Source organism: Melitaea cinxia, chromosome 1, assembly GCF_905220565.1.
Source record: "Melitaea cinxia chromosome 1, ilMelCinx1.1, whole genome shotgun sequence".
Lineage (NCBI taxonomy): Eukaryota > Metazoa > Arthropoda > Insecta > Lepidoptera > Nymphalidae > Melitaea > Melitaea cinxia.
The window spans coordinates 11,243,807-11,257,900 of record NC_059394.1 but is presented as its reverse complement, the minus strand read 5'-3'; the positions used below and the strand labels follow the sequence as shown (position 1 = coordinate 11,257,900).

The 14,094-nt window shown below is 34.4% G+C and overlaps 1 protein-coding gene across 1 annotated transcript; it reads right to left on the bottom strand.

The window, feature by feature from the left end:
* Positions 1–9,777: 9,777 nt before the first annotated feature.
* LOC123669585 (probable very-long-chain enoyl-CoA reductase art-1) lies at positions 9,778–12,450 on the bottom strand. The gene is made up of 5 exons (XM_045603187.1): positions 12,248–12,450; positions 11,815–12,173; positions 11,486–11,702; positions 10,937–11,129; positions 9,778–10,241 (listed from the first exon to the last, which is right to left on the bottom strand). Exons 1-5 carry the CDS (start codon positions 12,251–12,253, stop codon positions 10,114–10,116), a joined length of 903 nt encoding a protein of 300 aa, XP_045459143.1. The 5' UTR covers positions 12,254–12,450; the 3' UTR covers positions 9,778–10,113.
* Between the last annotated feature and the right edge of the window lie 1,644 nt (positions 12,451–14,094).

Genomic DNA, 14,094 nt, shown 5'->3' with positions numbered 1-14,094 from the left:
AACTGAATTTTTAAAATCGATAATCGATTGAGCTTTATTGATGTTGAGTGGAACCTATTCCATAATCGTACAGATGCCTATGCCTGTACAGAAAAAGACATTTTTATTAAAATTTGGTGTTGTGCACAGGTACCCTCAGTGTGTGCGGTTCTCTGCTGATCTAAGAGTTTTATTTTGAATTCCAAGAAATTCAAATTTGTCTTTGAGATAGGTTGGTGCATTTTTGTGGAATAATACACAGTACAATAGCGAGAGAACATGCAGATTCCGGCGAAAGCGAGCATTTGAGTTTTGATCGAAATTCAGAAACGATCATATTTGCGCAAACCAAATACGAAACGTATGGCGATGTTTTGGGGACGCTCAAGTTTATTAATTTGTTCTTCGGTTAAATTATGATGGAGAATGGATAGGACTAGGGATTGGGCTAGCATAACTTTGGTAGGAATTGGCAGAATACAACGTAACCTCTAAAACGATTTAGGTAATGCTATAGTTTTCCGGCTTAACGTTTTAATGTGATTGCCTGATTGGTCCACAATAAGGTAGAGTCTATGTATAAACCAAGGTTTTATACATTCATACTATATGGTATGACGGTTCTGTTGAGTTTTAGTTGCGGCAATTCCACCCAATCGATTCTTGAAATCAGGTTCTGGCTGCCAACTACAATAGCCTGAGACTTGGCAGGATTCACTGTCAGACCGTACATGTTGCTCTAGTTACAAATAATTTCCGGCTAAACTGTACAGCCCTAGTCTAAATTTTTTATTTCATTTTGAAATGAAATTTTATTTCATTCAAGGATGTAATACGTTCTCAGAGAGGCCACGGTAGAGCGAACGAACTCAATACTAGGGCACGTATACCAATGGGGTGATTGCAACTTGGTCACGTTCAACGCCGCCAAAACGCAGGCTTGTTTGTTCTCCGCCAAACGGAGTTCAACTTGACTCCTACTTTCCGTGGTACATCTGTCCCAGTGTCCTATACCCTCGACCACCTTGGCATGGAGTTGAGATCTAACTACAACTTTGGCAACTACATTGAATCCAAAACGCAAACTGCGGCCAGAAAGCTTGGCATCTTAAACAAGGTTAAGCGATATTTCACGCCTGAACAGTTTCTATCGCTGTATAAAGCTCAAGTTCGATCGTGCATGTTATATTGCAGTCACTTGTGGGATGGCTCAGATAAATATCAACTCGCCACATTGGACTCAGTGGAACGCAGAGCCAAGCGGCTAATCGGTAACGTCAGTTTAGAGGAGTCTTCACACTCTGACTCACCGAAGAAAAGTTGCCAGTCTAACGGTTTTTTACAGGTTGTACATTGGGGAGTGTGCCATGCAGCTGCACGAGCTCATACCCCCATCTCCTTTCTTCCATCGGACCTACAGACGTACGCAGGCTTTCATCCCTACCTGATTGATATACCCTTCATACCTACAAAGAGCTTCGAATCATCTTTTTTAATGCGCACGGCCATGGAGTGGAATTGCCGGCGCACTATGGGAAAGCCCCATACAAAGCCGTCTCAAAACCGTTTCACGAGAAAGTCGTTGTTAAGGAATAAAAATATAAATTAATATAGTCTAATAAATAAGCTTTCTTTATCCTATTTTTTTTTTTGTTATAATGTATATAAATAGGCTTCAAAGCTAACTCATGTTCAATAACGTAATTTAGACGCAATGCGCTACTACAATTCAACGCCACATTACTCGAAAGTTTTTGATATAAATGGATAAGTAAGGTACCTGCGGCATATAAGGCCCGAGGTGTAATAAGGCCCACATTTGAAAACTCGCGCTAAAAAACTTCTATTCCGATTCAAACTTAACTCAGACATGCATAAGACCGATAGGTATACCGCGACATTAGCTTGCAGCCGGTTCGCGCTGCCATCTCGACAGTAGCAAACGATTTGTGACGGGCTACGCTACAGAACTCGGATTTATAATTATTGGTGACAAATAAATGTAAGTATTTTGATTGAATTTCTATTAATTAATAACGTAAGATAATTTTATTAAACTTGAGATATAAGAGTATATAATTTCAATGGTTTTAATCCAAAGTAAGAGCTTTTTTGTCCTAAACTGATGGTTTTATAAAATAATGCTAAACGGCTAATAAGGCCCACTGGAGTAGGTCATGGGCCTTATTGCCCTATCTTTCTTATCTAACTCAACATATTTTTTCTACTCACAGATTTAATAGATATGCCTCCACGATGGGCTCAGTGGACGCATGAAAATTTGCGTTTTGCTATGGCAGTTGTAGAACGAGGGCTGTTGACGCAGTGTGGTGTTGCAGACCAATATAATATTCCTAGATGTACGCTGAGGATCCACTTGAAAAGTGGAAATATAATAAGACGCTTAGGACGCATTTCAATGATAAATGAAGCTCAACAATTGAGAATCATAAGATTTGCAAACGTTGTGTTGCAACTAATCCCTAAGCTTATTTGTAGACAAGCATTCATGTTTTGCGACAAATATGAGCTAAAGCATAACTTCAACAAACACGTTGGCCTTGCTGGCAAAGATTGGCTGAAGATGTTTTTGAAGCGGCATCCAGAAATTTCAAAAAGAAAGGCACAGTTCATGAATCTATCCAGGACATAAAAATTGAACAGACCAATCGCAAGCCAACAATTTGAAGAAGTTAAAAAATTATATGACGAACTGAATGTACATATTAACACACCCGGAAAAACTTTACAACGTAGACGAAAAGGGATGCCGGATGACTGTTCATAATCAACAGACTGTTTTGGCGCAAAAAGGAGCTCGACGAGTACATTTAATTGCACCAGAGCATGCTGAAAATGTATCAATCGCTATTTGGGTCAATGCTGTCGGGACTCTTATTTCACCAATGATAATATTTAAAGGGCAGAGGCAGAAGCCTAAATTTAGTGACAATTTACCAACTGGCAGTTTCATAAAAATGTCACCGAAAGTCATGACAACCGAATTATTTCTGGAATTCATAGAAGAATCTTGGTTTTGCCGCGCTTGCAAAGAAGATCATGTGTCGGATATGCGACAGTGTGTTAAATGTCACATATGATACCACGAAAAATGCCTAGGATTGACCAAAATTGATAAGAAATTATTTAGTTATCTTAAGTAAATTAGTACCTATTTTTTAAATGTTTTTTTTTTTTGTTTGTTTACTCGTAAGTTCTTAATCATTAAAGTACAATGAAGCTCCTAATTGCAAGTTTGATTTAGAATATGTTATTTAAGTCATAAGAAATTTTGTGATAACTTAAAAAGTGGCTTAAGTTAAGTGGAGTTTTAACTCCTAGGGGGTAACCCTAGGAGTTTAAAAAGCCCATTGTCAATATCTCATAAGTTAATGTTAAAAAAATTGTTGGAATGATTAGCTGAAAATGTCAAATACTTTGTTTTGTTGATAATTTTATAAAAAAGGAAACTTTTAATATTGGGCCTTAATTTACAGTGGTATTTTAATAAAGCCCATGGCAAGAGTTTTTAAAAATGGTTATATTTCTTTCCATGCTGATTTCTATATTACTTTTTATCTTTTATTCTCATCCTCAATAAAAAAACTTTTTCCTGAACCCATTTATTTTTAATATTTTAAAATATTTTTGGAGTTTTTTAGTTTTAAAGTTAGGTGGGCCTTATTTGCCGCAGGTACCTTATTATACATTTTTTAAATGCTTATAATCTCCTCTTAACGTTTCGTAATTAGTATTATACATATATTAGTTTGATAAAATAAAATTAACCAATATAGTTTAGGTAATATGGAGACGTTTACCCATTACCGCTGCTTGCCGCTGTCAAGATGTTTGTTGTATTAAAATCTTTATATATTAGCTAACGCAAGGAGAAACAAAAAAATTGCACATATTTGCACTTTTTTTGTCACGGTGTCAAAACATATCGCGACGTAAAAATCATTATTTTTTCAATTTCTTTTTATTTCTCATAAAATCATTTGTTATCTATTAAGGTCAAATTGATAAAAAGTTCATTACAGTGATGAGTATTATTAATAGTTTTTTCTGGTTTTGATACAGTTTTGACCACCTTAAATAAATAAATATGGTCACTTATCTATTAGGGTCGAATTAAAAACAGGTTGGTTATGGGAAGAGTGCAAATTATTATTTTCTTATCTTTTTGCACATAGCACTATTTCATTGGCCTATAAAAGGAAGGCGAGCCCTGAAAAATTCACAGTTGTTGGTCAGACAGTCAGTTGCCCTAAAAAGCAGTTAATACCTATTTTCAAATATTCCAAAAGTGGCACAAATTTTTAACTGAGACTCGTTCGAGCGCTTCTTGTACAGTTTGTGGTGCTACTCCTCGGCAAATGAATAACTTAGAGGCAGCTAGGACACGAGATGTGAACAAAAGTTCATTTCAATACGGACTGTCAACACTACATGCTTGGATTAGGAGTATCTAGATGATCTTACACATTTCTTATAACTTGTCTTTTGAAAAGTGGTCACCTACTACACCTGAAAATAAAAAAAACAAAGACGAAAAGAAAAAACTGGTACAAAAGCGGTTTAGGGAGAAAATGGCACTGCATGTCGATTAACCTCGACAAGGCACTTGAAATAGTAATGACGGAAACACAGCTCGGAGATTTTTTCAGAATTACTCTTGCTCTGCAGACATTACAGGTGTAGACGTAGAATTTATAAAACGAATGTACATAATACTACAAACTATGTCATCTGGAATGGCTATTAATTCAAAAAAGTTCGGTGAATACGCATATAGTACAGCCCAACTGTACGTAAATATTTATAATTGGTATTATATGCCTTCGTCCGTGCATAAAATACTTATTAACGGAGAAAAAATCATTGAGTACTATGCTATTTTACCTATCGGACAATTGTCCGAAGACGCGCAAGATTCCCGAAATAAGGATTACGAAAAGTTTAGACTTCATCATTCTAGAAAGTGTTCAAGAGTTGCTATCAATGAAGACGTGTTCCATACCTTATTTTACACATCTGATCCATAGATATCAAGTTTGAGAAACACCTCAAAAACAATATCGAAAGAACTTTTAGATGAAGCCAAGGCCCTTCTTGCTATCAACGAAAATCTGTAGGAGCTTCCTGAATTTTGTACATATTTTTTTTCTCGATTGTTACTATTATTCCATTTTATGTAAATTACAAAAAAAGACAAATTTTGTTTATCACTACATAGTATAAAACAAAGTCGCTTTCTCTATCCCTGCACATGTATGTACGCTTAAATCTTTAAAACTATGCAACGGATTTTGATGCGGTTCTTTTTAATAGATAGATTGATTCAAGAGGAAGGTTTATATGTATAATAACATCCATTAAATAGTGGAAAAATACTGTTATTTTTGAGTTTTCTAATGTTATGTCGTAAATAATAAAAAAAATTTCGCTTAAATTGCAAACGCAGTCTGAACCCTACGAGATTTATCAAAATAATGTACTAAGTATTGTACACATTAAAAAGGTCTACAGAAAACTCCGCGATGGTATATACCTATCTCTTATGGATATCCCACAATAACATTTTTTTGTCATTTACTTTTTACGAGTTTTACGACAAATAATGGCTAATTTTCGAAGCGATTTTAACCAATACAGGATTAATCCTTATCCAATTAAATACCTTAAATATATTTTTTATTTAATATAGATCTATATGGCCCTTTACAGCATATGATTTAAATGAATATTTTCGAAGATATTACAGATTTACAAATCGCGGTACGTAGCGTTTGCGGCGGTTCCGGCCGGCTTTTACTCAAGTTAACGCGTGTGGGCCACGGGCAGTAATGAATAAATCAAAACTACTGGATCGATTTTAATAATTTTTTTAGTGAATGACATAGGCTATAAATATATTTTATACCCGTGCGAAGCCGGAGCGGGTCGCTAGTTTTTCAATATGAATGAATGAATATGAATGCATGTCTTTTTTTTAGTTTTATTTCTTAAATTAATTAATAAACAGAATTTTCAAAATCAAAATTATTTCCATTAAACTTTGTACATACAAGTATATGTGTGCAAAATTACAGCTCATTTAGTTTTGAAACAACTGAGATACGGAGTTTTGAGACGAAACATACGCGATTTTCCCATAGCGCGGCTACCTAGAGTTAGACTGGGGTCAAGAGTAAGCCAATAATATAATTAAAAATAAATGTATTAAGGTGATATGTATAAATATAGAAACGTCGAAACGAATAAATAAAAAATACGTCAATTAAGATAGTTGGTGTTGTTTTCTGTTTAAAATGGACAGAAAATACGTATTAGTAATAGCGACAAACAAATAACAACGAACTGTCACTAGTGCAAAACTACTTTTTCATATAACTTGAATCTATTATTATATATATATCTGAAGTAGGGCACAGCAGGAATTTTCTGCTCAAAATATGGAGCAGCCCGACTGGGGTAGTACCTCGACCTTACAGAAGATCACAGCAAAATAATACTGTTTTCAAGCAGTATTGTGTTCCTGTTAGTGAGTAAGGTGACCAGAGCTCCTGGGGGGATTGAGATTGGGTCGGCAACGCGCTTGCGATGCTTCTGGTGTTGCAGGTGTCTATAAGCTACGGTAATCGCTTACCATCAGGTGAGCCGTACGCTTGTTTGCCGACCTAGTGACATAAAAAAAAATTGTGTTTGCTCGCAAACGAAAAAAAAACCGACTTCAATTACATCGACGAGTAATACTACGTAGATCGACGAAAAAATAGTCAAGTAACTACGCGTTATCAAAGATTACTCAAAAAGTAGTTATCAGATCTCAATAAAATTTATATGTAACCACATGACAAACATCAGCTTTCGATTAAATTAAAAATTATTAAAATCAGTATACCCAGTAAAAAGTTATTGCGGATTTTTAAGTTTCCCTCGATTTCTCTGGGATCCCATCATCAGATCCTGGTTTCCTTATCGTGGTACTAAACTAGAGATATCTTCTTTCCAACAAAAAAAGAATTATCAAAATCGGTAAACCCAGTAAAAAGTTATTGCGGATTTTCAAAAGTTTCCTTCGATTTCTCTGGGATTCCATCATCCGATCCTGGTTTTCTTATCATGGTACTAAACTAGGGATATCTCTTTTCCAACAAAAAAATAATTATCAAAATCGGTACACCCAGTAGAAAGTTATGCGGTATAATACAACGTAGATCGACGAAAAAAGCCTTAAGTAAAAACGCATTATTAGATATAACTCGAAAAGTAGTTGTTAGATCTCAAATAAATTTAAATGGGACCAACTGACACACACCACCTTTCGATTAAAAAAAAATTGTCGAAATCGGTCCACACGGTCAAAAGTTCTGATGTAACATACATATAAAAAAAAACAGTCGAATTGAGAACCTCCTCCTTTTTTGGAAGTCGGTAAAAAAAAAGCGAAAGGTCACTCACTCATCACGAAATCTCCGAAACTATAACACCTACAAACATGAAATTTGGCAGGTAGCATTCTTAATGGACGTAGACATCCGCTAAGAACGGATTTTATGAACTCGACTCCTAAGGGGGTAAAACGGGGGTTGGAAGTTTGTATGAAAGTCCTATGTTTTTGAAGTAAGAGAGTTGAAATTTAAAATGTATACTCTACAGATGACGCCGCGTTAGCGCAACGGTTACAGCCATGGATTGTACCTGTTGCGCTGGCGGTTGCGAGTTCGATCCCCGCACATGACAAACATTTGTATTGGCCATACAGGTGTTTGCCGTGGTCTGGGTGTTTGAGCAGTCCTTGTGGGTCTCCCCACCGTGCCTCGGAGAGCACGTTAAGCCGTCGGTCCCGGTTGTTATCATGTACACCTGATAGCGATCGTTACTCATAGTAGGGAATATATCCGCCATCCCGCATTGGAGCAGCGTCGTGGATTAAGCTCTGATCCTTCTCCTACATGGAGAAAGAAGCCTAAGCCCAGTAGTGGGATATTACAGGCTGACGCGTACTCTACAGATAATGAGAAGGTATCCAAATAATGTATCTTTAGAAATCAACGTCCTTTTGGGGTTAAAACGGGGGATGGTAGATTGACTCACTCATCACGAAATCTCCGATACTATAACAGCTACAAACTTGAAATTTGGCAGGTAGATTCCTTATCGGGCTTAGACATCCGCTAAGAACGGATTTTTCGAAATTCGACCCCTAAGGGGATAAAACGGGGGTTGGAAGTTTGTATGAAAGTCCTATGTTTTTGAAGTAAGAGACTTGAAATTTAAAATGTATGCTCTATAGACGGTGAAGAGGTGTCCAAATAATGCATCGTAATCTATATATACATATAAGAGAAATGTCACTGACTCACTTCATCACGAGAACTCAAAAACCGCTGGATGGTCCATCCATCTAGGATGGACAAATATGAAATTTGGCATGGAGGTAGATTATAGTTAGTAGACGTCTGCTAAGAACGGATTTTGCGATATTCCATCGCTAAGGGGGTGTAATGGGTGTTTATAGTTTGTATGAAACATATACAGCACCTATAAGTTCGCCTGATAGGTTATTTATACTGCAGCCTAAAAATAAAACTAAAAATGTGGCGTATAGAGAGGTTTTATACAACTATTAAATTATACTAAATTGTGCCTTTTAGAAAGTTACTCAGTGTGATAAGCGTTTCAAGTGACTTAAATAAAAAAATAATTTGCGTTAAACAGTTAGTGTATTATAAAACAAAGTCCCCAAAAGTGTATGTGATCGATTCCCTCAAAATCTACTGAACGGATTTTCATTTGGTTTCACCAATGGAGCTTCAAGAGGGAGGTTTACGGAACGGCGAAGCCGATTTTGATGAGAGTTTCACTGGAAGTTTGCCGGGAAAACTTTGTGACACACTAATTCCAACGCGGGCGAAGCCGCGGGCACAGCTAGTATATATATAAAACTAGTTGTGCCCGCGACTTTGTCCACGTGGAATTCAACAAAAGTTGTTTCAGTTCGTAGAGTTATAAAATAAATAAATTTGTAAAATAAAAATAGCCTAAGTTACTCCTTACTACATCGGCTATCTGCCAGTGAAAGTTCCGTCAAAATCAGTCCGTTTCAGAGATTAGCCGGAACAAAAAGATAGACAGACAGATAGAAATCAATTGCAAAAAAATGTTATTCTGGTATATGTAATGTTTGTACATCCATATGCATTTGGTAAAACGCGGTTATTTTATTATTACAAACAGACACTCCAATTTTATTTATTTGTATAGATTTTCAGTATTCACATTATTTGAAATTTTTATTACCTAATTAAAGAAAACGGCGTCATGAGTTCATTACTTAACTTTAAAGTTGAAACTATATTGAAAATTATTAAAAATTTCACTTGTACTAAAAATGATACAATCCATATCCAGATCCAATATGCTTCTTTTTTATATATAACTAGATCGGCAAACAAGCGAACGCCTCACCTTTGACCTGATGGTAAGCGATTACCATAGATTATAGAGTCTGCAACACTAGAAGCATCGCAAGCGCGTTGCCGACCCTATCCCCAATTCCCCCCAGGAGCTCTAATTACCTTACTCACAAACAAGAACACAACACTGCTTAAAAAAAAGTATTATTTAGCTGTGATCTTCTGCAAGGTCGAGGTACTACCCCAGTCGGGCCCAGCCTTACAGCCTAGCAGCCTTAGCAGCCTACTTCAGTTAAATAAAAGCTTCTTATAATTGGAGTAAAGTTGATTCTCAATGATCATAAGGTAAAATGTTTTAAATAAAACTAACCAGTACAGAAAAGCCGAAAATATTAAATGCCTTTATTTAGCTTATTTTATTAATGACGATTTACACAAACAACATTTAAACGGAACACCAACTTTTAAATTGCTAATAAATTAAACAATTATCAGTTCTAACAGAAACTATTATAAGCACAATTATGTATTAAAGCTATAATTGAAATTTAAAAATTCCCTCACCTCCCTATAAGACCCAATTAATATATATTAAGAACCCATTTTTGGCAACCCAACTGTTAAAAAAAAAACAGTTCCTTAATCTACATTTCAACTCACGTAGAAAGACTCGTAACTATGATAACTTGTCATTATATGAAAGTATCGCTTAGAGAATGAATGGCAGAATAGATTTTCGACTTTTGGGATAGTCAGGGAACTCCTTCTTGTAGTTTCTGTGCTTGCCAATGGCCCACACTGACATCTGATATAATCCAGCAACTGCAAATATTCCAACTGCAAAATATAATATTAAAAAAGAATTTTAGTAAAAAATATTTACTATTATATTACATTTCATAAAAGTTATTGACAATGTTGGGAAAAAGTTAAAAATATAAATAAAAAATACTTTAACTGTAATTTTAGAGTATAAACGTCCTTCTATGTTACAATTGAATTAAAAAATTTAACATTTGTTTTTTCTTTGTGAAAATAAATAGTTTGACCATATTCAAGTTTTTTATATAAGTAGTATTAATGTGCTTATATAAAACTGTTTGAACGTAAGAAATAATATATTGTATTGATTACGTTGAAGGTCAAGTAAAGGCCATGAATTTAATGTTACTTGCTGCATAATAAATAATAATACAGATTACTTAGTATTTTAACACACACTTCCTACATTCACAAAATGATTTATTTTGCTCATAAACTGTTTAAGATTTGAACATGATGTATTAAAAATTTAAAAGTACCGAGATTAAAACCAAACCTTTTCCTAACTACAAAAACTAGGCTTAATAGAATCAAAAAAGTTAAAGCTATATAATAGAAGAAATTCATGAGTGAAAGCAGACTATTTTTCCTAATTTAAATTTTGTTTTCTCTACTACTAGTAAAAATTAATCCGTTATACTTGAAACTATTTTGAAATAGCATTAATGATAAGACAGATTATTACTAATCAACCAAGTAATAGAACTCACCAGGAGCACATTTAGTCATTATAGTAAAGAATACCCAAGACCCAAATTCATATGTGTAATTTGGGCAGGATACATAGTTGAAGAGAAGTGAAAAAGGATTGCCATCAGGTTTCGGGATACGCCTCACTTTTGTGCCTGGAGGACGAAGATTTTTGAGCAGAATATGAATACTAAGATTGCCAAGCTCACAGATCTGTAATGTCAATACAAAATATTAAATGCTTTATTATTTTAGAAAAAATTAAATAATAAAATTTAAATCATTTTTCATGCCTGTTAACAATAAAATGTATACAGATATTTCTATTCTTTCACAATAAATATTTTTAACAGATTTTCATACAAGTAGTAGTTGTTTTATAACATAGCCTTGTTAAAATTAATTTTAAATTTTATACATAAACAAATTGAGAACTTATTACCATACAAGGTAAACAATAAAAAGCTTAAAACAAGGTCACAATATTTATTTTGGTTCCGATTTTTTTTCCAACAAACTTTTTATGCCTTGCATTACAATTATATAATTGTACTACATTGATTACTTACCGTAAATCCTGCTAAGCCAACATAGAAACATGTGCTGCATGGGGCAGTATAAAGAGGATGATTTATATGATAGGCAATGTAAAGTGCAAACAACCAATAGTATGAGCAGTTCTTGAATAAGTTCCTAAGAGGCATTGTGCTGTGCGAGAAACGATGGACAAACAATGTTTCAAATATACGTTTACCATAATGAAACGACCAACAAACTGCCGCAATTCTGAAACATCAATAATACACTTAAGATAGCATCCTAATTAAAACAGAAATATGTATATAATATTATTTGTTACTTATTTGGGAAAATAAATGAATGATTATATATCACATACGTAGCCACAGTTCCCGGTTCAGATGAGTCATTTCCATATAAAAGCCAAGGTCTTTGATATACCCACAAGTACACAAATAGTGGGCCAGCATACTCTGCTAGAAAAACATTCTTCCAAGAAATTTGTGGTCCGAGATCTTGTAAATATAATTTCGCTCCATTATCAATATTCAAAGATTTTAATGTCGTTTCATCTTTTAAGGACCGGCCTTTAACCTCTAATTTTATTGATTGTCGGTCAGGATATAACGACTTTTTAATACTTTGATGTATTTTATCTTTTACATTCCTAATAGTAGCGTCCTCATTTACATGTATTTTTCCCAATGGTTTTGAGCCTGATACACTCAAAATTTCAATCTATTAAACAGAGTAATTAAGATTAAAAAACAGTTAAGAAAATCCAAAATAAAACATAAAATAGTAAAACATACCTCCATGATTGCGAAAGTGCGGCCCTAATTATATATTATACTCAGTCGTGGTGAATAATACGCTGCCGCTAGAAACAATACAATGTCCCTTTTTACTGTTGAAATAACGTTATACTCACCGAAGTTACTATTTCGAATTATTAAGAGCAAAGGTCATAAATGTAAATTAAAACTTGTTCGCCACGCGAATGTTGCCTTCGCCGATGTATTCCAATTCTGATTATTCTGATAATCTAGGGAATTAGGGATATTCGGTATACATCGATGTTTACAATGCGATACATCTAATCGATCCGATGTTTTGAAAAGATATAGATATACTCGATGTATCGATATTTTTTCATAAAACATCGAATCGATGAAAGCCAGTAATTTCACAAAAACTCAAGGTTGACAAAGAGCAACACGGAGGGGAGTAGCCATGTACAGGCGTTCCCCTCTGTCAAGGTATAAGGCCAAATGGCCATATGCAAACAATAAAACTAGTTGCAGCCGCACTGATCACAAGTAGTCGTGGGTCGTAACGTCTTTTATGTGTTGTGTACGGTTATACGTAATTTCGTGGATACGCGTAACTAGTTTCGAAACTGCTTATTTTTCGTAACTAGTTATTTCTGTATACAGCATCAGTTATGGTTATGAAGTAGTTATATGTTATAAATTGTAACACATGCGAATGCCGTTACGTACGTTAATATTGATGGATAGTATAATCAAATTAACTTCCCTTCATACTTTATCCAGGCTTACGACGGGCTGCAAAACATGTTATTTAAATTAATTTTTTGATTTTTGTATAGACATAATAATCGATGCAGGCGTATTTAGAAGTTCATTTGATTTTATGTACAGCTTTTAATTATTTTTCGTATATACATTATAATTAAAAATACAACAAAAACTCACATTTTTTAGTATATACTTCAACGTGAGACAATAACATTAATCTTAATATTAAATAGTAAATTGGAAAATAAAAGAAACACGACCGAAATTAAAATTTCTTTAAAAACTGTACATATAAAAATAAACTTAAGTTCATAGTCGTTAAGTTCAAAATCGCATGAGCATATTTGAAAACAAAGATACACCTATAGTACTTATAGCCATCTCTTTTTATCCTACGCGTAAGCGTATCTGCGTATTGTGTTACATTATTAGGCAAAACGCTTATGTGCCGGTCGTTGTGTCAAGTTTTTGATAAAACTGCGTACGTAAAATAATCGTTACATTCGTATCGGCGAAACGACGTACATGGTTATTCGCTTCGTAACTAGTTACTGAAACCGATTACGTTAAATAACGCCCAACGCTAATCACAAGACTAAATCTAGTTGCGCGATTGAATCAACGTCCTTTAAAAAAATGCCAAATTGTTCTGTTTTTTGCTGCAAAAAAAGATCTGCCACGTCAAATTTACTAAAACATGGCGTTACCTTTCATACGTAAGTATTTTTTAATCACATTATTACTTGTATACTTCTTTTAAACCTTTTTTAAACTTAAAAATTACAAATATTATCGTTCGTGTTGACTCGATTTGTTTACAAACACAGGCCGCTCACCCGCATACAATATGCGGATCGGTCGAGCGACTGATCGGAGTCTATTTCCGAGAAGTCACAGTCGCCGAGCGATAGTGTTGTTACCGGTTTGTTTGTAGATGGTTATCGATAAAAACGGCAAAGGCAAAAGAGGAGACAGATATTTTTGAGATTTTGATTTATTTAAAATATTATATTGCTAGCTTTTTTTAATAAACATAGTTATATAATAAAATTGCATTAAATTAAATATAATACACGTATTATGAGTATTAATACATTTTACTAGAATTACTTAATGTG

Excerpts from the sequence above, each read along its gene's own strand:
- LOC123669585 (XM_045603187.1), bottom strand. Across the intron at positions 11,703-11,814 it reads GAACCGGGAACTGTGGCTAC|AATTGCGGCAGTTTGTTGGT; the intron begins GTATGTGATATA and ends TTGATGTTTCAG. Across the intron at positions 11,130-11,485 it reads TTGGCTTAGCAGGATTTACG|ATCTGTGAGCTTGGCAATCT; the intron begins GTAAGTAATCAA and ends TTGACATTACAG.